The sequence below is a fragment of the Aspergillus fischeri genome, genomic scaffold, assembly GCF_000149645.3.
Source record: "Aspergillus fischeri NRRL 181 1099437636264 genomic scaffold, whole genome shotgun sequence".
In the NCBI taxonomy this organism is placed as follows: Eukaryota; Fungi; Ascomycota; class Eurotiomycetes; order Eurotiales; family Aspergillaceae; genus Aspergillus; species Aspergillus fischeri.
The window spans coordinates 630,681-657,065 of record NW_001509762.1 but is presented as its reverse complement, the minus strand read 5'-3'; the positions used below and the strand labels follow the sequence as shown (position 1 = coordinate 657,065).

Here is a 26,385-nt window from a genome sequence, read left to right as displayed (position 1 = left end):
CCATAACGCCTGCTAAACGCTGCAATCGCTCATCCCGATGTAATCCGGCCCACTCAAAAGCCACTAGGCTAATCCCTACGCCGGCCTTAAATGCTCATGAATAACCCAAGCCTCGGTGACTGTTATGTGCCTTCCGTAGTCGCCTGATTTCTCCGTTTTGTAACGAGTTTCAGTTGCAGTGGAACTAAATTCCTTCTAGGAACTGGTGCATCTGTTCGTGCTAAAGGCTTTCGACAGACAGGACAAGTGCCGCGAGGGCCTTTCCCTGATGCGTCTGACCGCTGCTCTTCGCTAAATTTCAGTGTATCCATTATGCATTTGTGACAGAAGAGATGCCCTGACTCTGTCAATATGTGGTTCCGTGTGCTACACACAGGAGATACGTACCGCATACAGTGCTGGTGGCATCGACTGGGGTATCCATACACACGGGGCATTTATATGATGTCAGAACGGTACGACCAGTCCCTTGATGCAAGGATTCTTGTGCCCTGACAGCATCTTCTCGCTGCTTTGCCAACGCATTTGCAAGCGCAGCCGAGCCCTCCACTTCTGTCAAATCAATCTGTTCGAGGAGTTCAACATCTCTGTTGTGAGCTCCCGGATTAGATGTGGAAATGGTGGAAGCAGTTGAAGTGTCCGAATGATCTGCTGATTCCCCAATGCCTGCTGTCTCGACATCGTTCACACGGCGGCGCTTCCGCGCATACTGGTCTCGATCTGAAGGCTCGATGGAAACAGAACGGGTGGAAGGACTCCGACGAGCATGGGAGATACTCCTCACGAGTGAAGCCATAGAGGAGTGGGAATCGCTAATGAACGCTTCTAGTTTCTTGCCAGTTCATAAGGAAGGCTAGAGAGTTACTTTGGAGGGGCGATAAACTGCTGGCACGCTTATCGCACAATATCACATGATGATAACGACAGAGCCCTAAAGGCAGGCGGTGAATGCTTGAAGGATCATCTGTAATTCCGATCTCCGACAGGCATGACGACGGCTTTCCGCGATAGGAAAGTCTGGAATCTCCGTAGAATTGTTGTACCTGCGCCGACTCATCTTGAAACGACGTCTCACTAGACACGCTATTTCTACGCAGCATTGGCTGCTCGACCTTATATACCATGTCTTGGGGATAACCTTGACAGAGATTTATGATCTAGAATGCTTTTAAATAGTGCGATCGGCCCCCGTTGCAGGGATGTTCTACGTCCTTGCTCGCAGAGGTTGCGCTCGCCACGCTTCACTCGACAACGACCTCTGCTACTGCTGGCTAGATCGTTCATTTCGGAACCTTCGTCGGGAGATGCTGTTGAAACACCACGCCGTCGATCGCTTTCAGGTACTTCTATCCTCATCCTGGCCGGCGCAAGTTGAGAAAAAAGTAAAAAAACACATATACTAATCTTGCAGTCCCTGCATTGCCTAGGTTCAATGAGATTGGAGTTCAACAGCTGAGCGACCATGTCTATTCTCAAGTATTCCCAAATCAAGCAAGATCGCCAGACCCGGTCCTAGTTGCACTGTCCAAGGAACACCTTTCAAGGCACGATCTGCTAGGGAAATCTCAGGATGCCGCGGAACCTATCGCATTCGACATGCCTGCCCTCCAGGGGCAAACCATGGACGAGCACTTCTTCAAGCTGGGAATGGATGCATCCGAGCCCTACTTAACCTATGCGAAAAGCTATACAACTGTCAACTCGCCTCAGAAGCCGCGCGAATGGGTCAAGCGCAGCGGGTGGACCAAATATAACTCTGACGGTTCTTGGGAGCCTGTGGACGCACCAAATGAGTCGATGCTCACCTTTGATACCGAGGTCATGTACAAAGAACACTCCTTTGCTGTTATGGCTTGCGCTGTGAGCCCTACAGCCTGGTATGCATGGCTTTCTCCATGGCTGCTCGGTGAATCCGAGAATGAAGTTCAACTCATACCTTTGGGTGACACAAAGCAACCTCGGATCGTTGTTGGACACAACATTGGGTATGACCGAGCGCGCGTTCTCGAGGAGTATGGGATGGAACAGACTCGAAACTTCTTCCTTGATACCATGTCACTCCACGTCGCCGTCAACGGGATGTGCTCGCAGCAGAGACCCACATGGATGCGTCATAAGAAAAATAAGGATCTGAGAGACAAGATTGCAAACGAGAGCAACTCCGTCGAGCTGGCTGCGTTGCTCGAAAGCAAAATGCTGAGCGAAGAAGAGGAGGAATTGTGGGTAGGAAGGAGCTCAGTGAATTCCTTGCGCGATGTAGCCAAGTTTCATTGCGATGTTACGATTGACAAGTCACAAAGAGACTATTTTGGCGAACTGAACAGGGAGCAGATCCTGGGAAAGCTGGAAGAATTGCTGGATTACTGTGCCGCGGACGTCGCCATCACCCATCGCGTATACAAGAAGGTGTTTCCCAACTTCCTTGACGTCTGTCCTCATCCTGTCAGCTTCGGAGCTCTCCGCCATCTTTCCTCTGTCATATTGCCCGTCAACGAAACGTGGAAAGAGTATATTACGAACGCGGAAGCAACATATCATCAACGGGTCGACGATGTGCAACGGAGGCTACTTGAACTATGCAACGAAGCTCTCAAGGTCAAAGAGAACCCGGATGTTTACACGAATGACCCTTGGTTGCGACAGCTGGACTGGACTGGCCAAGAAATCAAAATGGTCAAGGGTAAGAAGAAGGGTGATCCTCCGCGACCCGCGGCCAGACAGAAGAAACCAGGCATGCCACAATGGTACAAAGATCTTTTTCCTTCGACTACAGCGGACATCAACCTGACTGTGCGCACCCGGATTGCCCCTATATTATTGAAGCTGTCATGGGACGGTTACCCTCTGACATGGTCCGATAAATTCGGATGGACATTCAAAGTCCCGAAAGACCAGGTCAAAAAATTCGAAAACCAGCCTGTGGTTCTCTGTGATATGAGTGAAGAGAAGAACCAGGAGTTGCGCGACGATAGGAAACATGTGTACTTCAAACTCCCTCATAAGGATGGCCCACAAGCACGTTGCGTCAACCCATTAGCCAAGGGCTATCTGCAGTTCTTTGAGCGGGGAACGCTTTCATCGCAATACGCCCTCGCCAAAGAAGCTCTGGAAATGAATGCCTCCTGCTCATACTGGATCAGCGCCCGTGACAGAATCATGAGTCAGATGGTAGTCTACGAAGATCAAGTCAAGCAGTCCGGGTCTACAGGTGAAAAGTCGAACCGATTAGGATTTATTCTCCCTCAAATCATACCTATGGGCACGATCACCCGGCGAGCCGTAGAGAATACGTGGCTAACAGCTAGCAACGCCAAGGCAAACCGCGTGGGTTCCGAACTCAAAGCCATGATCAAAGCTCCGCCAGGCTATGTCTTCGTTGGTGCAGATGTTGACTCCCAGGAATTGTGGATTGCCAGTCTTGTCGGGGACGCCCAATTCCAACTACATGGGGGCAATGCCATTGGATTCATGACGTTAGAAGGTTCCAAGGCTGCTGGGACTGATATGCATTCGCGCACTGCCCATATCTTGGGTATTTCGCGTAATGACGCCAAGGTTTTCAACTATGGGCGCATTTACGGTGCTGGGGTCAAGTTCGCTGCCACACTGCTTCGCCAGTTCAATCCATCCATGTCCGAGAAGGAGACCCAAGAAGTTGCAACCAAGCTCTACAGAGAAACCAAGGGCACCCGCACAACTCGTCGTATTCTGAGTGAGAACCCTTTCTGGCGCGGAGGCACTGAATCCTTTGTCTTCAACAAATTGGAGGAATTCGCCGACCAAGAAAGACCGCGTACTCCTGCGCTCGGCGCCGGAATTACTGAGGCACTCATGCGGCGCTTCATCAACAAGGGCAGTTTCATGACTTCCCGGATTAATTGGGCCATCCAGTCATCTGGAGTTGATTATCTCCACCTTTTGATAATATCCATGGATTATCTTATCCGGCGATTTAACATTGATGCTCGACTCGCGATCACGGTCCACGACGAAATACGGTACCTTGTTAAGGAAGAGGACAAGTATCGAGCTGCCATGGCCCTACAGGTCGCCAATGTTTGGACCCGCGCCATGTTTTCGCAACAAGTTGGGATCGACGATCTTCCCCAGTCTTGTGCCTACTTTTCGGCCGTCGATATCGATCACGTTCTGCGTAAAGAGGTGGACATGGACTGCGTGACTCCTTCTCATCCACACAAGATTCCGCACGGAGAAAGCTTGGACATTAGTCGACTATTGGAAAAGGACCAAGAAGCATATTTGGATCCTTCAGTAGTCCCGGTTTCGCCTCCTACACCTCAGAAGTACACCTACACACCACGAGAGTCTGTGATGGCGGCACTTCAGGCCACCAATAATCCTGCTTTCATCAAAGCTCAGATTACCAAAGATGACAAAGAGCTCCGAGAAATCATCAAGGAGGTGACAAAGACCAAGGCTGCCACCTCTTCAACTGCACGCTCTGTTCGAAACGGTCCCAAATCGACCAACTTCCCATCGGCGGAGCCTCAAAAAGCGGTCTTGATGGACATTGATTCTGGACTGTACCGCGACTTCCGGTATCTACCACCGGGGAGCAGGCATCCCCATTTCAACATCAACCGTCAGACATGGAAAGCCAGACCGGCCGCTCGGCCTTAGTCTGAGAATCTATCCTCCTCTTTCCTTTCATTCCCTACGACCTTGTATCCTTTCCATGCATTAATCATGTAGCTTCTCTTTTATGTTATCATCTGACGAACGTTCTGTAAAAGCATTGGTATGGCGTTGCAGTGGCTGGTCGAGATGGTACGTTTGGGCTCGCTGTATTCTACCGAGGGGTACTGGGCGGTTATTTGTGTGATATATATTGATCTGTAAATACTCCTCTTTGATGATACTAATCTGAATGATATTGAAACAGCAAAGTTGAACCAGATCATTATATTGTATTGATTTCTATCTATTACTTTTCCTCTGCCCTTCTCCTCCCAGGATCTAATGTATTTCTTCTACTCAACCCATCCCCGCGAAGCATCGCATCCCCTTTACGACCCAGGACTACCTCCAACGCCTGCACAAGGGCAGTAGGGTCATACTTCATCCCCAAAGCAACCTCCTCAACGTCCGGCCCCGGCGCCGTAATCTTTCGCCCATATAAACGGAGCGTCTCGATACCCATCTCCGCCAGGCGCTCGCGGTCAACCTGCGGCGTTCCCGGCCCATCTAGATGCAGAAGATGCGTGACGTAGGAGGAATACGGCGGCGAAGGCAAGTGAACAGGCCGGCCACGGCTTTCTTCGCCAGCACGGGTGATTGCCTCGACGAAATCGACCGCCGTGAAGGGCTGCGAGGGCGGGCCGGTTTCCCTGTCTAATGAGCCATTGAGAATAAGTATTTTGTGGCGGGCCGGGCTGGTAGCTATGGCTTGGCCGACGCCGCGGAGGATGAGGGAGGGGACGAGGGAAGTGTAGAGGGAGCCGATGCTGTAGATGATGGCCTGGGCGTTGCGGAGGGATTCGAGGACGCGCGGGTTGGCCGGGGGCCGGATTTCCTGGCCGTAGGGGTTTATGTACCAGATGCGGGTGATGCGGGCGGGGAGGTCCTCGTTGGCTGATTTGCTGAACTGGATGTTTTTGTTGCGGAGGGTGGGGAGCGAGCCGGGGAGGTGGTCGTCTTCGTAGGAGACGGCGTCCGAGGCGTCGGAGGGTTCTGTGTCCTCGAGATCGGAGGCGCCGTCGGCGAGGAGGAGGCTGGGTCGTCTGGAGCCTGGACGGGGCTGGAGAGCGGTTGCCTCGCTTGGGTGGGAGATGCTGTTCTGGCCGACGATGATGGTGCCGTCGGCGAGGGAGGCGGAGATGTGGTGAGAGAAGTTGGAGTTGATGGCAGGGATGACGCGGACTAGGTCGGACTGGACGCCGCAGATGCTTCCTAGGAGGTAGATGGCGCTCTCGAAGCTGCCGCTGAAGAGGCGCGCGCCGGTGAGGAAGAGATTGCCCACGCTGGCCGAGGTGAAGTCAAAGGTCGACGAGGGCGGTCGTGCCCGCTTGAGGATCTCCAGGTTCAGCAAGTTGAAGAACGAGCGTATCAGCTCTTTCTTGGCGGGCGTGATGGTTTTCCAGAGCTCGGAAGTACCATCTACGATTGACTGCCATGCTCCGTGGGCCGCGACAGCGTCCGAAGGGAGCCGGTGGTTGAACAGGGTCTTGATCGCTGCCCGTTCTGAGTTTGGAGGCGAGTCAGGGATCAGACGGACCAGTCTACCTGTATGCACTGTTAGTAACGGACTGGTGATTGCCATAAAGCTAGCTATCTTTCTTGAGGATATTTTGAGTCTTACTTCTCACATCACCGATGCCAGGACCACCAAATATTCGGATCAGCTCAGAGGAAGAACCTCCATTGTCGCTGATCGGGATGATGTAGCTTAACAAGCAATCCTTACTCTCACGTATCCTGCTGAAGACATCGACGAGATTGTTGGCAGCGCTTCCTCCCGAGAAGACCACGATGCCCCTGTTGGGGGATACGGTCGACATGTTGACTTGTGGCTATGTCGAAAAGCACCGCTGAAGAACGCAGGCCATAGAAATACTAGAGTTAAATGAGCTCTCAGCAGGTTGAGGCCATGAGGACGCGGTGATAAGTCTTTGCGAATGTATAGTTAGGAGTCGTGCTATTTTTAATCTCGGACAAAGATCGCGATGCCACTTGCCGTATTGGGTAAAAGAGGCAGCAGGTGCGTGGTTTTACCGCTTTGGGGAAGATTAAAGCCAAGCCTTTTTGACAGTTTCTAATGCAGTCTAACAGGGATATACCTTCGAAGGCATAAAATACGGATGAACACGCTGTCTTGAAGGAAGACTGAACTCCAATTATTGAAAGTTTCTGACTGGCGGAAGTGGGAAGAGATGGCCACTTTGGTCGCAAAAGTGTGGCTCAATGCGGCATCTCACGGTCAGTTAGGTACATTCAGAGTCCACGACCAGACATTGCCAAAGACTCAATCTTTTGGTGATAATCTTATATTTTTTTTAACTATGTACACAATCTTCCTCGCCTGTTTCAAGGAATCCTGGGAAGCGTTGTAGTTATTTACTGCCAATTCATCAAGCATGATGATGGAATGGCGACACAGAAAGGCTTCCAAGAAGACAAGGGGCTTGGCGGATATAAAATATTGAACTGGAAGAATTTGCTTTGCTACACATTTCTGAGTGCCTATGCATATGCGGCCCAGCCTAGAAATAATGTTAGCCTTCAACATGGTCGGGGAGAGAAATTCCAATGACATACCGCAATAGAGAACAGCAAGGTTCCTTTCATCAGTTGCCTGCTGAATCAGTTCATTGACAGTCGCTGTGACACTGAGAGTCTTGCTCAGTTTCTTTGCCACAACCGTCAGAGCGCGATCCGCTTCACTAGGTTCATTCGCTGACCGTTGATCTTCAGCAGCACCTGATATCATGGGGGGACCATCACCGGCTTCTTGAGCATCTTGCATCCGCTTCATGCGCAGCGGAGAGAGAGTCCAGCTGTACAGAGGATCATACCGAAGCACATCCAGGATCGTCATGATACTGTACGATTCCTGTCGAAGTGCCTCGAGGGTGAATTCGCAGCATCGCCGGAAGACACCTTCTGTCTTGGTGATGCCCATACCGTCGACCAGATCGCGCGTCAGTCGGAAGGGAACCACCTCAGGGACCGGTAGGACTCGGCCTTGCTCGAAAGCCACACCCAAATCGATATGAACGACCTCTCCGGTTCTCTCGTCCAGCAAAATATTATGCCCATGCCGATCACCAAGCCCCAGGACATGCCCCAGAATGGAAATCGCCGCAGTGCTCCGAGTATATGAAAGCCTCTTGCTGAACCAATCGTCCGGGCTGTTGAACTTCTCCATGAAGAAGTACCGCATGACAGGATGGAAATGTTCCGTAATCTGGCGGAATGTTTTGACTCGCTGCTCGAAAGAGCGCGTCTGTACGTCGCTGATATGCTTTCGGCACACATTGGGCTTCATGTCCTTGGGGAAATATCGCTGATGCGCCGGCATCAAGTAGTCATGCAGAGGGATGGTGTGCGGCACAAACTCAATGATTCCCGCATTCGAAGTCAGTGGGAGGACCTTGTATGTTCGAATTCCTAGCTTCCGTTGCTGCGTCGCCTGATGGTCCTTGAGAAGACTGCTCACTTGCTCGAATACTTGTTCCATGATTGCGTCCTGCCGTAGGTCGTCGTTGCCTCCTTTGAACTGTGATATGATCGTCAGTTTGCGATTCAATGTAAGACAACGGAATGCAAGCCTTACTAGTTGCTTATACTTTTGGCCATCCGTTGCTACGGCGGTGACAATCTTCGGTGCGCTCACCCCAGATGCAACCGTGAATTCAGGATGATATCGAACAAGCTTAGGAACATCACTGTAGTCGCAATCAACACGGATGGCAATTTTCATCGTAGGTGGCGGCAGCTTTTGTGTCGAAGCGTCTTGTTCTAGTCGCTGGCCCGTCAGGAGTTTCTTCAATGGCACCTTCGCACCACTCTTGACCTTCTCGTCCAGTCGATCGACCGCGAACCGCACGTAACTGATATTCGCGTTGTGCACTGCAACCCATGTCGGTCCAATCCGTTTGTCATTTTTCAGGTAATCTACCAGCCTGCTTGCCGCTCGATTACGAGACAAAGCTGACGGGTCCTTTCCACCCTTGGACTTGCTGCTGGCGAAAATTTGGTACATGCCATGGAAGGGATGCTCGACGCAAATGCGGAAAATCAATGCAAAGAGCATATTCTGAAACTCGTCAGAGGTGTCTTGGAGACGGGAAGTAAGTTGGTTCATCAGTGGCGCGAATTTGCGACTCGGGACCTGGTTGAGATATTTGGAGACAGCTTTGTTTGCAATCTCACTGTCGGATTTGCCAAGCCATAAGGCACAGAAGCGGAGCGCATCGTTGTTATAAATGTCGCTTTCTTTGAGGCAAAGTAAATAGTTTTCAAGGCATTGTTGCAAGAAGGCCTCTCGACTGCGTCGCAGACGTTGATATTCTCGATCGTCCAGGTCAAACCACTGCTTTGTCTTGGTTCGGTAGTGCCTCAGAGCCTCTCTTTCTTTGCCCTCTGCATTCTTCATCATCTCTTCGAGACCCAGTACTTCCTTTTCCTTGCGGTTACGTAGTTGCTCGACTCGTCTAAAGTCCTCCAGTCCGTCGGGATTCTGTAGTTGCTGATCACAGAAGATGGCGAAGCCGTGATATACTCTACCGGCCTCTTCAGCTTCCGACCGGTTCTTAAGTTCCTTCACTGCAGGGGCAAGGTACCCCTGAATGATAGCTTCTGGCTTCTCCAAGCGTGCTTCCGCCACATGATGGCCCTGCAAATGATTAGAAACAAGACCACGATCGAGCAAAGAAGTGTCCACTCACGAGGGTCACAAGAAGCTCCGGGCGGCTGATTGGAATTGCCTGCTTGTGCAGATCACCTTGATTGTCAAGCTGTTGAAGCATTCGAATCGACGCTGCCATCTCCCCTTGGTCCCATAGGACGTTGGCCAAATCGAATTTTGTTGCTCCTTCAACATTGATTCCCTGCACCACACACACGTTTGCAAGCTTAGACAAGCGCACTGCAGACTTCAATGAAGCCTGTGGTATACCATGACTTCTCGTGATGGAAAGTGACTGGCGAATAACCTTGACTTCCAGTAGCTGTGCATCTCGGTCGCTTAGTCCTACGGCGGATTTGAGATAATCCCTTGTCTTGATAGAGGAGAACAAAGCCTCATGGCATTTTAAGATCTCTCCAACCTCATCAACACTACAAAAGTTAGCCTTCATGTCGGACCCATTTCAGATGACGTCGGATTTACCTTGTTGCTTTCAACCAAGAGTTTCGTTCTGCGATCTTCCGCCATTCTTCATTTAACTCTTCGAGAGACATCGCGCTCAAGACATCGCTTATCTCGGTCACAATTCCCAGGTCTCTCATCGCTGCCCGGAAGGACATAGCAGAGCGACTCGTGCTTCCTAGTGAGCCCAATATGGCCAGAAGGTTTTCGTTGACGGAATTCGAAGCATCAACCAGAGATCTCGAAGTGTTCAGGCTTTGAAAGGTTCTAAAGAGTGCAGCTGACGGAGAGTGATTCAAAGGCGAAACTGGTAAATCCCATTGTCGCAGATCTATCGCAGCTTGCATCATGCTATCAAATGAGACAGAGCTTTTTGAGCCTTTGAGAGTCGAGGTCAATGAGTTTGCAATTCCTTGCAGGTTAGTTGAGTTGAGTGCCTTTAATAGACCATGAGCGTCGGCGTCTCCCGACATCTGAATCTCGCAATCATACTGGGCACTCTGGAAAAGGAGATTCTTGAACCCGGAGCTCTCATGTTCCAAGGTCTCCATCACGGACTCTAGTGACGAGCTTTGCTGGACGCCGTAAAAAAGATCCGGATCGTCCACGTTTCTAAAAATGTCATGAAGGAGGTCAGGAGGAGGTTCATACTTCACGAGAGAGGAGCGGCGAGTTCCAGACACGGCCCGCGAGGCCTGGATCTCGAGAAACAGCAGTGCTGTCTTGGGTAAGCGGCATGTGTTTGCAGCCTTAGATGCCACTGCAAAATCAATTTCAAGCCACTCATCACGTTCTACTATCGTTGCTTCTTGAGGACGCGGTTGATTCCGAAGATACAGAAGGCAGTTGATGATGAGACGGACATGAGGGATGGAATGGTCATCAGCTTCGTGTAGACCTTGCCTGAAGATATCAGAAATGGTTTGCCTAACATTGCCCACGCCGTCAGGCTCCGTGAGCAAAACGTCATGCAGAATGTATGGCAAAATCCGGACTGCCAATGAAGGTATGACGTGAAGAATGTTTCTCAGCGGCCCAATAACAGGATCTTGGGGAGCAGCCTTTGTCAAGAAAAGTCCAATGCTGCGAGCCCAGTGAGCAGCGGAGATACCAGGGTTCCATCCAACAATAGTATCGTGATTCTTGGCCTGAGAAGCGGGCAAGGGTATTGATGGACACTGATATGGACTCCAAACCAGTGCCTTCAGAAGGGAAGGAGATATGATCTCTTCATAATTTTCAAATCCCGGGGAACCGGCAAGATTGCTGACAATGAGCTGCAAGGTCCGTTCAACAAGCCCGACTTCCAGAGGACTGCTATTCTGCAACATACTGCAAAGCACCTGTAATATCCTGGCTTTTGACTGGCAGAACATGTGGAGGTTTAACTTAGCCATTCGAGGTTCGAATAGGGTCGACTGCTGTTCCCTCAACAGATCATCACTGATCATGCCAGTAGCAGCAAAATTGCGTCCAATTACCCGGGCAGCCCACAGCCGGTACTCTTTTGTAGGGCTGAAGTCTTGGAGAGTCTGATATAAAGCAACACTATTTGCAATAGCGTCATACCCTCTTTCGACAAGGCCCTGATGGTAGTTGGGAGCGCTCTTGAAGCTTGCACAAAGCAAAGACAGGATGTGATCAGATATTGACTGACTCAGCAACCTCGTTTTAGAATTGCGGTCCTGTATCACTTCGAGAAGCAAATTACACTCCGTGCCATCCGACTCTTTGCCTGGGGCAGAGATCCTGCGCGAAGACTCCATCAGACGCTGAAAGAAGGCATGCGCCTCTGCGCTTAGGTGAGGTGACTCGTAAAACTTCAAGAAGTCTTCGAACCATTGAAGAAAGGTCTGAACGATTGTCAGAACTGCAACAGATTGGCTTTCCTGCACGGTGGCCGTTGTAGAGGCCATGAACTTTCGAAAAGAGAGCAAGGTGGACACTGCGATGCCAGCCGTGAAACTAGGATTTTCAGTCAAGTAAGACCTCCCAGCGTCCAAGAGATACCAGAACATTCCCAGTGCGTCCTCGGAGCAATGTATATCTGTGAGGAACGGTCGAAGAGCGTGTAGGAGCATTTCGAAGGGATAATCTCTCAGCATAACAGGGCCGGTTATACAGATCAAAATCCTGATCTTGCGAATGACAGAGCAGGCATGAAGAGAGCCAAGCGCGGGGTGAATTGATTCCAGAAGTGTCCGGCAGACATAAGATGCCAGTGTAGGTGTCCAGATCGTTTCGAGCTCATAACCGCTTCTTTTACAGAGAAATTCAAGCTCATCTAGAAGGTAGCGCGCCCTGAATGAAGGTTGCTGACTGGGGGGAAGTACTTCCTTTGAGGCGCCCTTAGCAGTGATTGATTTCAAAATACTGAAAGCTTCTTGAAAATTGGCCCTCTTGGAGAACGCTCTCTCAATCTGCTCACACTGATCTAGGGCTCCAAAGAACGTTGCAATTACTTGCGGAAATTGCTTCTCAACCAGACTCACGAAACGGTCAGCGCCCAAGATCTTCTTCAATCGATTTTCAACCCCTTTCGGTTGAGAACTCTGTCCAGGAGGAGTGCTGATGTCTCGCGCAATACTATACGCCTCTGCCTTATAGAAAGATGTTGCCAGGAGCTCTATGAAAGGCGTTTCCAGACGGGTTGAGAGCTCGCTTGCCTCGTGCTCATTGGCCCGCATCATGATTTGACCTACAATCTCATCTTGGACATCGCTCAGCATATCCTCAAGGGTGGAATAACCAAATATAGTGAAGGGCATTGTCATAACTGATTCATTTTCAGTCCAGGTGTAGAGAATCTGGGAGGAGAAGAGGCGGAATAATTGTCGTGCGTCTTCGAGTCCAAGGACACTTGCAACGTGTCGTATGCATTTTTCAGCGTGCCACCGAGAGTGAGGAAGCTGGGCCGGTGTCTCGAACATATGATAGATGCTCCTCCGAAGTAAAGTGTGCCACTGTGAAGCCAACCTTGCCAATATGAACAAACGGAGCGCAATACCCTCAGTCCAGTCAGGATCGCGGGGAAGGCTTTCCAAAATATCATCAAAGATCGCATCGTGATCTTTCAGTGGGAAGTGTCTAAACAATTTGGGAACGAGGTTGCCCACGTTGTACTTAGTTAGGATATCACTTTCCTGAAGGATCATGAAAAGAGTTGTTCTGGGCGAGGGGTTGGATTCACCGCTTGTGTACACGGGGTTGGTACTGAATATTTCATCAAGAAGACTGGAAAAGGCCATCAATACTCGGGAAGAAGCCCTACCCTTTGCCAATAAGACATCGGTAACCCAATTGTAGATATCTGAAGCCGAGTCACTGAGATGATCTCCAGCTCCTGTCGTCCATGATTTGACGAAACTATCCATCATGTGAATGCACAGAATCTGAGAGGTTTCGCAACGTTCCAGTTGGTAGGTTTGCAGACATTTCTCGCCCATGTCCTCCAACAAATCTAATAGGGAGGTGCGTTCATATCCTGCACATGCCCGATAAACATCGGGCAGGAAGTCTCTTGCAGACAATACATCAGCTTCATCCAAATCCGTCAAGTACTCAACCAGAGCACTACTGGCTGGCTGTTCCGGCTGCACGACAGAGCCATATGCTATCTTGAAGATTGAGAGCCGGATAGTCATTGAGCGTTGGAAAGTGGCAGAATCATGAAATAAAGGGACAGATTCTCGGTTCGAGTTAATGATACACATGTTCTCCGCCAGTAGATCGTTGGACTGCAGTAGCTGGTCGTCCAAATCCATTGGCTCTTCCTCATCAGACGATAGCAACCGCTTCTGGTCTTGTCGATGATTCTCCAAGATTTCACTTAAGGGAGAAACAAGTCTGTACAGGGTGCTATTAACAACCGATTTCTCGAAGCCAACCCTCCTTCCTTGGGACAGAAAGGGACACAGAAGCTCCAGGCAATATTGCACAAACACAAGCTCACGAGACGCCATAAATGAACAAAGGCTGTCCCAGAGTTGCTGGATATTGCCCCGCAAGTCCTTTATCTGAGTGTGCGATTGTTCAAGTATGCATTCCGTGTACAATATAGCGACTATGCAGAATGAAGCGAGTATCTGAACGACATCGACAGTCACATGGTGTGATTTACTGTCAGATAACGATCGCCATGCTTGCAAGAACATTTCGGATTTCGCTTGCAACAGATCGAGTACTATATCGTCGTTAGGGTCTTTCCGAGTCGCGAGTTGCAGAGATATGCAATCATCTCCGCCATGCATGCTTGCGGAGCCCAGCATCCCATCCACATGGAAGAGGTAGTTGAGAAGCTCTCGGTTACTTTGGTAAAAGTGCCAGCCTTTTGCAACAAGCCCAGACGGTCCTCGAAATTGTGGGGTGGGCACCTCGAACTGTCTATTGGTACAAGCAAGAAATAGATTGAGAAGATCTAGAGGGCGTGCAAAAGCAGCGACCTGCGCTGTTTGCATTCGATCGGTTACTGTGCCTGACACAATGTTAGCGGTCAAGCATCTGCGTAAAAAGGATATGGCGAAGACGTACCTATCACCCAAGCTTCTCGTAGCCATGAGCAGATCTGTTTCGAGGCGTTCGATACTGAGCCTGGGTTCGTCTGTGCGCCCAACCTTGTTATGATCGCCCACAGCTCCAAGGATGAATCTGAGATGCTAGATGGCGCATTCAAATTCATAGTTGTAAGCATTGAACTAGTCGTACCTGCGACTACGGAATAATCCAGAAGACCGAATTTTAAAATGCTACTCATAAGATGGCAGGCGGCTCTGGAGGTGTGCTGCGAGATAGAGGCGCGAGACGTAAGATCCCATGCCTGTTGCCAATACTTCTTCAGAGACGAAGAGCCTGCATCTGCACTGCTGGCGATGCTGCCGTGACAATTCTTTAGCTATGCGATCAATACCTGGTCCTGTACAGGCTCACCTTGAAATGGCAACCATTGTCCACGAAGCTATGACGCCGTTGTCATCGAGTATGTAGGGGATCAATCGCTGAAGTAGTGAGGCTTTCGACTCCATACTGAGGTGGCTCTGGAGGAGCATGGGGATCAACTGCAGGGCACATACCCTCCTGTTGCCCGACGACATAACAGAGTCTCGATAAACTTCGTCCGACGCCGAGTTCAATCGTTGCTTCTTGCTTGGTATTTCGCCTGCTGGATGCGATAACCGCGCGGTCGATTCCTCTGACAATCGCATCAATTTTGCCATGACCCATACGACGGTCAAGTTGTGCTCGGACCTGGGCACTTCAAGTCGAGGTTGCAGTGCGAGATCAATGATTTGCGTGGAGCTCGCTCGATCGAAAATTAACTCGTCAATCTGCAGAATGTCCTTCTCAGAACGTTTCGTATATTCCGAGTACAGTGTGTCCAAAAGGTTCTCGATTGAAAGAGCTAGGGACTCTGTTGGTTCCCTGCGAGTTGCATCGGTCAAGATGATCATGCAAAGCATAATAGTGACGAGGAGTTCATCCTTCAGGCCCATAAGCTTGGTAGACCACAGGTGTCGAATTACTGCAATTAGATCCAAGAGGAACATGCGAACGAGATCTGACTGGTCAAAAATAACTCTCATGACAACTGTATTTATGCTATTGAACGCGGCCTGATGTTCACTTCCAGCGATCGGCGAAAGCTTCAAAAAGATCCCAAGCCCGCGAAGGAGCTTCTCAGCGGCTGATTGCACGGGGGCAGTCGGAGTCGCTGTAAGTAGCTGGATACATACTATTGCTTCCGCGACGATTCTCTTGTCGCCATTCTGCTTCTCCCGCAAAGCCAGACTCGAGGTTCTTTTTGATGGTGTTGAGCGTGAGCTTGCACCCAGAAAGTCATCCAAAGTAGACGGATGACCATTGTGGTCGCTCGATTGGCTATCCCCATCTTCTGGAGCACCGATACTTCTTAGACAGAGGTTCAGAACCTTGTCCCATTCCTTGGCGGCCAAATGCTCGAGGTGGGGAGGGTAGCGCAACAGTGTGGTGAGGCATTTCAGATAATCCGCACCGAGATGCTCCCACAGACCCTCTCCAGGAACTTGTAGGATCTCTGTTATGTGGTCGACTATAGCCCGGATCGACTTTGTTCTCAGGTTACGCAGAAAGACATCGATAGCTATTCGAATGACGGATGCACAAGCGGACAGCCGCGAGGCGGATGCTCCCTTGGAACTCGCCTTGTTATACAAGGATCTTTCGACGGAGATGAATCGGAAAAGGGACTCGAAGATTTTATGGCAAGCTTTATCATTGAGTGAGGTTCTGATGAGATACACACATGTTAATCTATGTATAACACGCATTCCATAAATTGACTGGGATCATACATACAAGTTTGAGCTCCGTTTATTCTGCTGGAGAATATGTTTCAAATCTGGGAGGATCAGCAAAGTTACCATGAAACGGCTCAGCTGTAGACAAACCTGCAAGGCTGTCAGATCGTTCTTTCAGTCTCTCGGAGGACAAAAGCGCAATGGCCTTGTCAAGAGTGACCTGCGCCATCATGATGGCGCGGCTATCCGTATTTCGCACACAATCAGCATCTAGAGAGTGGTGTTAAACCACCTGCCGGGGCCAATTTTCTCTTGATCATGACTTTTTGATGAGAGAGATTCTGACGACCGATGTGAACCGACGTCAGCGTCAGCAAGGACCAAAAATCACCGATTATTATTGTTTTGGGTCTGAGGGTTGTAGATCTAGTCTAGCTCTGGTTTGGCTTGTTATTTTAGTCTGGGCGCAAAAGTGAGCTCCGCCTTTTCTAGGTCGGAATTTTGACCGCGTCCTCCGCCCAGACAAACAGAAGCCTCACTATAGCTTCCTCCTTCATCCACCTCGCCCATTCTCGCATACAGACTCTGAGATGGAAGACGGAGATACCCTGGCTGGCCTTCGGGGCCTGTATCAGGATCTTTCTGCTCTTTCAGACTCGTCATTTGTCAACATTGAACGGCTTCGTGTTGAGTTGGAAGCTCACATTGAGGATTTCAAGAAACTCTTAGACAAACCCTCAAAGAACAACACAAGTCGGCAGGCTGTTCTCTCAGGTCGGTAAATTGAGGATGACTCCTTGCAGTCCCAATTAAGACTGAACTCGGATGTTGAAGGGGGCAAAGCTGACTTTGCTCAATTGCGCTACAGGGAAGATTACCGTTGACGATGTCGAATATTCAATCAACCAAGACTTTCAACAAGGCGCACTACAACTTGCGGATGCTCTCAACATTGATGAACTGGAGGCAGCTGTTTTATTCTTTGCGGCGCAGGAAGAAGCTCAAATACTGGATAGACCTCCGCTGATCGCGGCAATTATGCGCTTTCATGAGCGGCGGCACTTCCTTCTTGAATGCTTACGTCTGATTCTTCAAGAATCGTTTGAGGTTGAGCGGGAAGTGACGCAAGCTCTCATGCAAGACATGGTGGCATTCGTCGTGGAGATCAAAACTGGACCCCTACGGAATGCATCGCTTTTTGCGCGGAAGTGCATGAAGTCTATGGAGGATATCGAGGGATGGCTGCTGCTCCTTGGGGAGCAGATTCAAAAGGCATCCATTGTCGGCCAGGTGGAGGATCGCGATGTTATGGAAGCCATTGAATACCAACGCAGCAGCCTGCAGCAACAACACGAGTCATTAGGCGCAATTCTATGCTATTTCTTCAAAGGACCTTATACCAGTCCTGAGGACCTTCGGGTGCTCCTGAATCGCTTAAGGAAGCTTGAAAGATTTGATGGACTGCTGCTTCACTACATCCCTGCTATGATATCGTCGTTTGTTCAGCACGGCTCACCAGAACGTTCGAATTCATACAAAGAGGCTAGGAGCCTGCACATGGCGGTCACTTCTACCAAAGATGGCCAAACTTGGACGATCCCGACGTTTCACGCAGCTGTCATCGCGCTTTGGCTTGCAGTTTACAGTGGCTGGGATATCGATGGGCCGACCTCTCCTGTCCAAGGGGTCGACTTCGAAAAAGAAGCAGAGGAGCGCACTCAAATGTTCATGACGGCACTGGACGATGGAGGACTCGATTTCTTACTTGCTATTTGCTCAGGTGTGAACAACGAAGAATGGGGTGATCCGGCTCGCCGCGAATTAGTGGCGCTACTGTTGAAAGAGAGCGCATTCGCGAAATTGGAATCCGAACCCTGTGCTGGATTTCTAAAGACACTACTGATGGAGAATCTGGAGGTCTTTGTGGAGTCTTGCATTGCCAACATGCCAGATGCAGTTCGAAAGCTGAAATCCGAGGAGGATATGCAACGCTTGGATCAGATTACTGCCCTGAGGGATGGTTTGTCGTCCAGCCTCCATCGTGGCCTGGTCGAAGCTCGCACTCATCTCGAGTCTTTCCTCATGATCATAGCATTCGCCTTCGAAAGCCGGCCAGACGCAGCTCAGGAGTTCTGGGCAGACCCGGACGGCAATTTGTATGGCTTCCTTCAGTGGGCTTCCAAGAGACAAACCGTTCCAAGAGTGAGCGCCTTTTGCGAGTTGCTGTGTTCTATTTCTGGTGGAGAGGAGAATGCCGCTGCTGCACATCGGTTTCTAACCGAGGAGGACAAATTTTTGTCGTCCAAGTTCAAGCGATCCACTTCCATGAATTGGTCCCAGATGTTTGCTGAACTCCAATTGTACGCGACGAGAGTTACTGAGAAGCCTAGTGCTTCCCAAGCAGTCCTGAGGGCTCGAAAATCTGAACCAGCAGACATGAGCGAGCCAGAAAGCCCTGTCATGCTGACGTGCTATCTGCGACTAATGGGTCATTTATGCAAGCAGAGCGGCTCCATAAGGGAGTGGATGCTTCAGCACCCATCTTTCAGCATTGTTAGCACCTTGTTGACCTTGTGCAGCGGCCCCATACCCACCCACCTGAGGGCCACTGTTTTCACTACTCTTGCAGCTTTAATGACGGATAGAACGTCCCACAATGGCAACGAGATGTGGCTCTCTCTCGATCAATGGATTTCCGGGGGCGCCATGAGTGGCCCCGGCCTTGGTAAAGTACCCATAGTCTCAAATCCATTGGTATGGCACGAGCAGCAGGCTTTCCAGAAGATCGGCGAGAGTTTTGATCAGGCCAATGCCTTTGTGGTCTTAATTTGCTCGCTTATTTCCCCTACCTCTGACTCGGCAGAGTACCATCTGTCCCTGCCCTTCCCCGAATCTCTAGGATCCTCCTATCGCATGCCAGGTATCGAGCCGTACATCGATTTTGTCATGGGTCAGGCCCTCTCGAGGAAAGTTCCAGATCTAGGCGAGCGCCAAACTCGCCTTCTGACCTACAACTGCTTGAATTTCGTCATCACGTGCCTGAGATCGTTCAACGAGAATATCGTAACTGTTCTCAGCCAACCCGCAGTCAGCTCCGATTCTACCCTAAAAACATCATCCTTGACTACCTATATCCGTCTTCACCCGTTTGCGCGTGTGGCTGAGTGGCTATTTAATGAAGACGTTATCAAGGCGATCTTCGCAACAGCTCAACAAGACGCCAGCGAGGTTGCCAACGCCGCGTCTGACTCTATAATTGTTCAGTGCCTGGTCAAAAGCCTCGAAGTCATGGACCTGATATTGGATCTGCAATCGACCTACTTCCATATCGTCCGGCCGTCCATCAAGTCTCAGGCAGGTGGAAGCAGAATTAACGTCGCTAATTCGTCGCTTTCATCCTTCGAGGATAGCGTCCTCAACAACTTAACGATCATACCTGCTCTGAGCCTTTATTGCGGCGCGGGTCACGAGCAACTCACCGTTACCTCAATGGCACTTCTGGAGAAAATGTCAAGCTCTGGGAAGTTGAACAAGTTGTCCTCACCAGAAATATCGAAGTGGCAATCCTCAAACAAAATAGTCGAAGTTCTGAGCACAGAAGTGGACGTTGACAGTGTTTCACGACCGCTGGTGTCTCAGATGCAACCTGAATTGAGGGAGTTGGAACTTGGTGCACGGTCCCCAGGCTATATTATTAGGGAAAGCCTTTTGGCACTCCTAAATAGCTGTCTCAGCATGATCACGGATCGGCCGACCATTGCTCATCTTCTCCTCGGGTTCAGTAGCGTGGGAACCATGCTGGATATTTCTCCGAACGGTCTGTTCTCGAACCGAATGTCCTTGCTACATGCTATCATTGGGTTCTTGCAAAGCTACCCCGATGCGATGGAAGGGAACATTCTTCCTTGGATGGTACATCTACGGCGTATGGCCTTTGAAGTTCTCAAACATCTATGGTCCTCCAAGATCGCGTCCGCGTTCACTCTGTTTGAGATGCGTTCCAGCCGCTTTCTACTAAGCATGTTTGCCAGCCAGCCTATAATCGGACCAGACACTCCTTTTGATGGGTTATCTGTCATGGACGAAGAATTCTGGATCTCTGAGTCCACATCAGCTCTTGCTGAGTTCTTACTTTTTAGAAGTTACTTGTATGCCTACGCGGCGACCGAAATCCGCTCGGCCGCCAAGCTTGGCTCGCAGACACTTCAGACAGAGGTCCTTTCAACGTTGCTTGGGAACTCAACCACGGAGACCGGGGAGACAATCCTCAATCCCACAGTCTTTGATCTCTTTGATTTTGCTGACCTGGATCTCAGCCACAGAATTCCAGCGCCCAGATTAATCTTCCTTGATGGAATTGGCTTTGATGTGTGTGCGAAATCGCAAGCAGACGAGGCGCTTGTTCTGTACAATCTAGCGGAGGTCGCAGAGCTCATCCAAGTCAGAAAGGAAGAGTTGCTGTCGAGTGGGCAGTTGCGACCTCAGGATGAAGAGCAATTCTCGGCCGAAGCTGAAGGCCTAACATTATTCATTCGTGCGACAAATCAAGCAAGGCAAATTGCGTTTAACCGTTACCTGGCGCTTCGATCATGGACAGAGCTCATCACAACGATGCTGGCTTGTTCAGAGATTGAGGGTGGCCGAAAACCAACGTTTATCTTGCATTCAATCCAGTTGGTCCTCCCTAAACTTGAAGCAGCCATCGAGGAGGACCTACCGGAGGCAATCGAGCTTGCACGACTCGCCGAGACTCTTATCGGGGGGTTCGAATCTACGTCCACGAGTACAGACGGTGCACGGCGAAGTGGGGATATCATAGACGAAAAACTGCACCAGCTGTTCCAGATCTGCATTAGAGGCATTTTCCTGGCAAGTGGAAATGTTCAGTTGCGTGAGACATTTTACAACATTGGTTCCCAGTACATCAGTCGTATCGCCTCCGCCGATACAGTGAATCAGAATCTGAGGCACCACAGTCAGCAAGTGATAAAGACAGCGGGCTCGAACCTGATTGAGACTACCTGTGACGACGCATACGCCGGGCAAGAAGCATGCCGGGTGTCGGCTCTGCTCTTCCTCAATCTGCTGGCCTCTCTGGATCGAGAAACAGACTCAACTCTGGCGGAGTTGATCTCACAATCGAACTATCTCAGTCTTTTCTTGGACGCCATCAGAGCGCTACCTCTCGAACTGAAGAACACTCAAGCAAATGGTAAGTCATGGAGGTAGAATTCGTGTAGTTGTGAAACACGCTGATATCATAGTAGATACGCCAGCATTGTTGTCATATTACGAGTCGCTGCTATCTTTACTTCAACGGCTCTGCCAAACCAAGAATGGCGCTACTCAAGTTCTGAAAACAGGCCTCTTTCAGGCGGTTCGCGAGTCAAGGCTATTTGCTGCTGATCCGGATCTGGGCATTGGTAAGTACATGTCAGCTTCTAGACCAGAATCTCTCTAACGACGCCAGATATTGACAACCCTGATGCTCTTCGGAAATATTATGATCTTCTTGGCTCGGTACTCCGAGTTATTATCTCAGCTGTCTTCTCTCGGGGTCTTCATAATGAGCAAATCATGGAGCAAACGCGAGCTTTCCTGGCAGAAAACAGACAGAGCATGGTCGGCATCTTCAAGCGATTTGCCAAGATCGGTGGAGTAGGTACTGCTGATCATCACGGCGCGCTGAGTGATTTGGCCAAGTGCTACATGACGCTCATCAGTGCCACCAACTTCCTAGAGGTATGTACTCAAGTCGCCACAATAACTGCAGATGCTAATAGATACCCAGTACGAGGACGAGGAAGTGAAGGAGCGAACTCGCCCGACATTATTCTCCTAGACTTGACTCAGAAATACGGCTCGCGTAGTCAAATAGCGGAACTCGGCGTTTTCTTATAAGACATGATACATATGCGATGCGTTTATTTCACTAGATTAAAAGCATTGGAAGCAATGAAGATCTGACGTGGATGTTTGCGTCTGCTTAGACATATTGGAGAGAGATGATATCGGGTATAAATCGAAGACAATTGATGTCCGATGTCAACGTGGTGTTTCCAAACTGTGTTTAAGATTCGTAGTTCGGCCGTAGGATAGACAGAAAGACAGAAAGGTTAAGCTCGTTGCCAATAACGAGAATAATGTCCGTGACAATGCTGACAGGAGTTTACCTGCATCAATCAATCGGTTGAATGGAGATTATTTACATAGATAGTGTTGCTGCCCAGGTATGTCATCATCTTACAGTAGAGGAGCACCGTGCACGGGCGTATTATCTTATCTCCGACTAGTACCTTGCTCCGGAGTGCCCGTTGCATCCTTGCTGCCCAGTGCTCACCATCTCCTCGTCCATCGTTCAACCCCGCTACATCGCCTCTTTCGAATTCAACAAGCAAGTAAATGAATTGCCATGACCTGTACCTTCCAGGGAATTACTGAATCTCGCCAACGCTGAGCGCTCCCTTCTCTCGACTTGATCATTCGGACCGAACCGGGTCGATGCAGCAGAACTCGAGAGGCGCCCCCGAGCAGAGGAGCGGTAAGCGCAAGTCGATCGGCAAGAGGAAGCTTTCTGATCAAGAAGAGGCGGCATTTCGGTCTCAGAACTCGCAACAGCAACAGCAGGCGACCATCTCCGAGCTCTTATCTAGGAACCATACCCACGGCAAGGGTTATCCCCAGCAATCCCCTCCATCGAACAAGCGTTCTCGGCTATCATCGCCATCATCGTACTCGCGGGCCCCGGTTTCGTCACAGGAGCTTCATCCGCCAGACAAGATGTACAATTTTTCGAATTCGGAACATAGAGCAGGTGGAGCGTTTGCGCAGAGCTCCCCGGCCAACACGGCAGTCAAGCCCCATTTCTCGAATACATCATCGCGTCAGAGCAATTTCACCCCTCATACTGGTGCAAAAAGGCTTGTAGTTAAGAATCTCCGGACGGGTTCGCGGTTGAATCAGGATTCATACTTTGATAAGGTCTGGGCACAGCTGGATGCAGCGCTGAGCGCCGTCTTTAGCGGCGGGAAGCCCGAGGTTTCGCTGGAGGAGCTCTACAAGGGGGCAGAGAATGTGTGTCGCCAGGGAAGAGCCGTGGTGTTGACCCAACGGCTGCAGGACCGATGCCGATCGCACATGTCTGGGGGTCTGCGGGACGAGTTGCTGGCGAAGGCAGCTGACGGGAGTAATGTGGATACATTGCGGGCTGTGATTGACGCATGGAGCACTTGGAAATCTAAGTTGGTAAGTTGATCCTGCGTCGGTTTGAGTTTGCCTTTCAGATGATTGATGAAGTCTTACAGGTCACCATTCGGTGGATCTTCTACTACCTCGATCAATCTTTCCTACTTCATTCCAAAGAGTTTCCAGTCATCCGTGAAATGGGCTTGATCCAGTTTCGGAATCACATATTCTCCGACCCTGTATTACAACCAAAGATTCTACAAGGGGCTTGTGACCTAGTTGACGCAGACCGCAATGAGGATCATGCCATGATGGCAGATTCTTCTTTGCTCCGAAATGCTATTGAACTCTTCCATGGACTTGATGTCTACACAACAAGCTTTGAGCCTCTCCTTCTTTCCGAGTCGAAGCGATTCTTCGCATCGTGGGCTCAACGAGAGTCCTCTGGATATCTTGCCACATTTGTGGAGAACGGCCATAATCTAATAGCGAGAGAAGTCAAACGCTGCGAGCTATTCTCGTTGAACAGAAGCACCAAGCAGAAACTGTCTGAACTTCTTGATCGTGTCTTGGTAGCAGATCAAGAGTCGGTGTTACTTAACGAGAAAGACGTTCTTGGGTTGCTTCGAACTGGCAACAAGACTGCTCTGGAGAAGCTCTACACTCTTTTAGAGCGAAGGCAACTTGGGACGAAATTGAAGCCAGCTTTCAAGAATTATATTGTGGAAGGAGGCTCGCAGATTGTCTTTGACGAGGAGAAGGAGGCTGGAATGGTCGTTCGTTTGCTAGAGTTCAAGGCACAGCTGGACGATACATGGGTCAACTCGTTCCACCGCAATGAGGAGCTGGGTCATGCACTGCGCGAAGCATTTGCAACCTTTATGAACAAGAGCCGGAAACCGGAATCTACCGGCGGGACAGACAATGTCAAGACTGGCGAGATGATTGCCAAGTACGTGGACAGGCTGCTGAAAGGTGGATGGAAGCTGGCACCTGGGCGCAATATGGCGGACGTGCCGCTGGCCGACGAGGACGCTGAGATTAACCGACAACTGGATCAAGTGCTGGACCTGTTTCGATTCGTCAACGGCAAAGCGGTGTTTGAGGCATTCTACAAGAACGACCTGGCTCGTCGGTTATTGATGGGCCGAAGCGCAAGTGATGATGCGGAGAAGAGCATGCTGGCAAGGCTCAAGACAGGTTGGTTACGATATGCACCATCTTTGCGTATATTGCAAGCTAACCGTATTGAACAGAATGTGGTTCTACATTTACACACAATCTCGAGTCCATGTTCAAGGATATGGATGTAGCGCGAGACGAAATGGCTGCATATGCCTCGATTCAGCGCGAACGGAGGAAACCGCTGCCGATCGATCTAAATGTCAGCGTGCTCTCAGCCTCTGCATGGCCATCGTACCCTGATGTGCAGGTGCGGATTCCACCAGTCGTTGCAGAAGCGATTGATGACTTTGAGACGTTTTACTACAACAAGTACAACGGGCGGAAACTTAACTGGAAGCATCAGTTGGCGCACTGCCAGCTGCGGGCCAACTTTTCGCGCGGACAGAAGGAGCTGGTGGTCAGCTCGTTTCAAGCGATCGTACTCCTGCTTTTCAACGACGTTCCTGAGGGCGGAAGTCTGAGCTATGCTCAGATTCAGGAAGGGACGAAACTTTGTGAGTGTTTCTACTCGCCTTATTATCACTTGTATCCGTACTGACTGCTTTGACCGTAGCCGACCAGGAGCTCCAACGCACACTCCAGTCGCTGGCATGCGCCAAGTATCAGGTCCTCACTAAGAAGCCAAAGGGACGAGACGTCAATCCTACGGATGAATTCTCGTTCAATGCGGGCTTTACGGACCCAAAGTTCCGGATCAAGATCAATCAGATTCAACTGAAGGAGACGAAGGAGGAGAACAAGAAGACGCACGAGCGGGTGGCGGCCGACCGACATCTTGAGACTCAAGCGGCCATCGTGCGAATCATGAAGAGTCGCAAGCAGATCTCGCACGCTGAACTGGTTGCAGAGGTGATCAAGGCGACGCGAAGCCGAGGAGTGTTGGATGTAGCGGAGATCAAGAACAATATTGAAAAGTGAGTGGTCTTTCCATACTTTTCTAGGACGAATACTGACTGTTGTCTAGACTGATCGAGAAGGATTACATGGAGCGAGACACGGAGACCAGTCCCAATATGTACAAATATGTCGCATAAGAGCAATTGCATTGTGCCGTTAGAGAAGCTGCTACCCTTTTATCCAGCATTCATTCTCTCTTTATGATCTTACATCAATGACATTCATCATGAGCTGATATTCTTCACGATCTTCTTTGACTTATAATTATGGTATTCTGCCAGAGTTACGAACTACTGTGAAAGCTTAGGCTAGAGCCGCGAATGCCGGGACTGGGAAATTCTGGAACACACCCGGAGTAGCTCCGACCCCACAGCAGCTCTGAGCGTCGGGCCCTCGGGGGCTGTCGGGGTGGCCAGACCAGTTGGCGGGAATACAGTAAGCTGGATACATTGTAGACTAAGGTGGTACTCGACCGAGAAGCGATATAGTCTAGGCAATAGAGCCACGGTCCGAACACCTATCTATGGCTCTTACATTAATGCTCTGGAAAGTTCATGCCCAATGCGGTAATGATAGTTGCAACAGTGGATTCAAGGGACCTGACAGCGGGGAGCTAGCTACTATTGTAGTACGTACCTCTCTAGATGAACCCATTTTTCTTCAGGTCTCATGACCATATCCATGGCCACCATCTTTGATATGTTATTGCGTGTATCAAAACGCATACTCTGTTCGGTCAAATTGCTCGGCTCACCTTCTCTTCTGAGGACTTATGCAAGGAGATTAGACTTATGCCACATGATCTCAATACTGAATGCTCAGCATCAGATAGCTATTGCAAGTTTTGCAACAATGTTATCATTATTGTTCTTATGGTTATGTGACTGGGTTGATGTCAAGTTCAGACCTGCCTTGGATAGATGAACGGAGTACTCTGGCCAATGGTTATACATCTATGACATCGTAGTGAGATAGCTAACTCAGTAGCTAGTTTAGCTAACTGAGAGTAAGTTATGC

General features: G+C 50.0%; 6 protein-coding genes across 6 annotated transcripts; 3 read left to right on the top strand and 3 right to left on the bottom strand.

The window, feature by feature from the left end:
- Positions 1-220: 220 nt before the first annotated feature.
- NFIA_074580 (uncharacterized protein) lies at positions 221-796 on the bottom strand (the record flags this gene model as incomplete). The annotated part of the gene is made up of 2 exons (XM_001259434.1): positions 221-291; positions 388-796. 2 exons carry the CDS (start codon positions 794-796, stop codon positions 221-223), a joined length of 480 nt encoding a protein of 159 aa, XP_001259435.1.
- Positions 797-1,199: 403 nt separating this feature from the next.
- On the top strand, positions 1,200-4,641 carry NFIA_074570 (DNA-directed DNA polymerase gamma MIP1; the record flags this gene model as incomplete). Its single annotated transcript, XM_001259433.1, has 2 exons — positions 1,200-1,340; positions 1,453-4,641. The coding sequence occupies 2 exons, from the start codon at positions 1,200-1,202 to the stop codon at positions 4,639-4,641; spliced, it is 3,330 nt and encodes a 1,109-aa protein (XP_001259434.1).
- A 304-nt stretch (positions 4,642-4,945) lies between these two features.
- Positions 4,946-6,518, bottom strand: NFIA_074560 (gluconeogenesis factor YvcK family protein; the record flags this gene model as incomplete). Its single annotated transcript, XM_001259432.1, has 2 exons — positions 4,946-6,243; positions 6,320-6,518. 2 exons carry the CDS (start codon positions 6,516-6,518, stop codon positions 4,946-4,948), a joined length of 1,497 nt encoding a protein of 498 aa, XP_001259433.1.
- Positions 6,519-7,200: 682 nt separating this feature from the next.
- Positions 7,201-16,333, bottom strand: atmA (DNA-binding protein kinase TEL1; the record flags this gene model as incomplete). Its single annotated transcript, XM_001259431.1, has 9 exons — positions 7,201-7,220; positions 7,276-8,236; positions 8,294-9,355; positions 9,408-9,798; positions 9,851-14,303; positions 14,360-14,484; positions 14,756-16,090; positions 16,160-16,202; positions 16,252-16,333. 9 exons carry the CDS (start codon positions 16,331-16,333, stop codon positions 7,201-7,203), a joined length of 8,472 nt encoding a protein of 2,823 aa, XP_001259432.1.
- A 358-nt stretch (positions 16,334-16,691) lies between these two features.
- NFIA_074540 (nuclear pore complex Nup192/Nup205 family protein) lies at positions 16,692-21,943 on the top strand (the record flags this gene model as incomplete). The annotated part of the gene is made up of 5 exons (XM_001259430.1): positions 16,692-16,875; positions 16,970-21,313; positions 21,369-21,524; positions 21,572-21,843; positions 21,893-21,943. The coding sequence occupies 5 exons, from the start codon at positions 16,692-16,694 to the stop codon at positions 21,941-21,943; spliced, it is 5,007 nt and encodes a 1,668-aa protein (XP_001259431.1).
- A 659-nt stretch (positions 21,944-22,602) lies between these two features.
- Positions 22,603-25,505, top strand: NFIA_074530 (cullin family protein; the record flags this gene model as incomplete). The annotated part of the gene is made up of 5 exons (XM_001259429.1): positions 22,603-23,346; positions 23,406-24,486; positions 24,543-24,965; positions 25,025-25,385; positions 25,436-25,505. 5 exons carry the CDS (start codon positions 22,603-22,605, stop codon positions 25,503-25,505), a joined length of 2,679 nt encoding a protein of 892 aa, XP_001259430.1.
- Between the last annotated feature and the right edge of the window lie 880 nt (positions 25,506-26,385).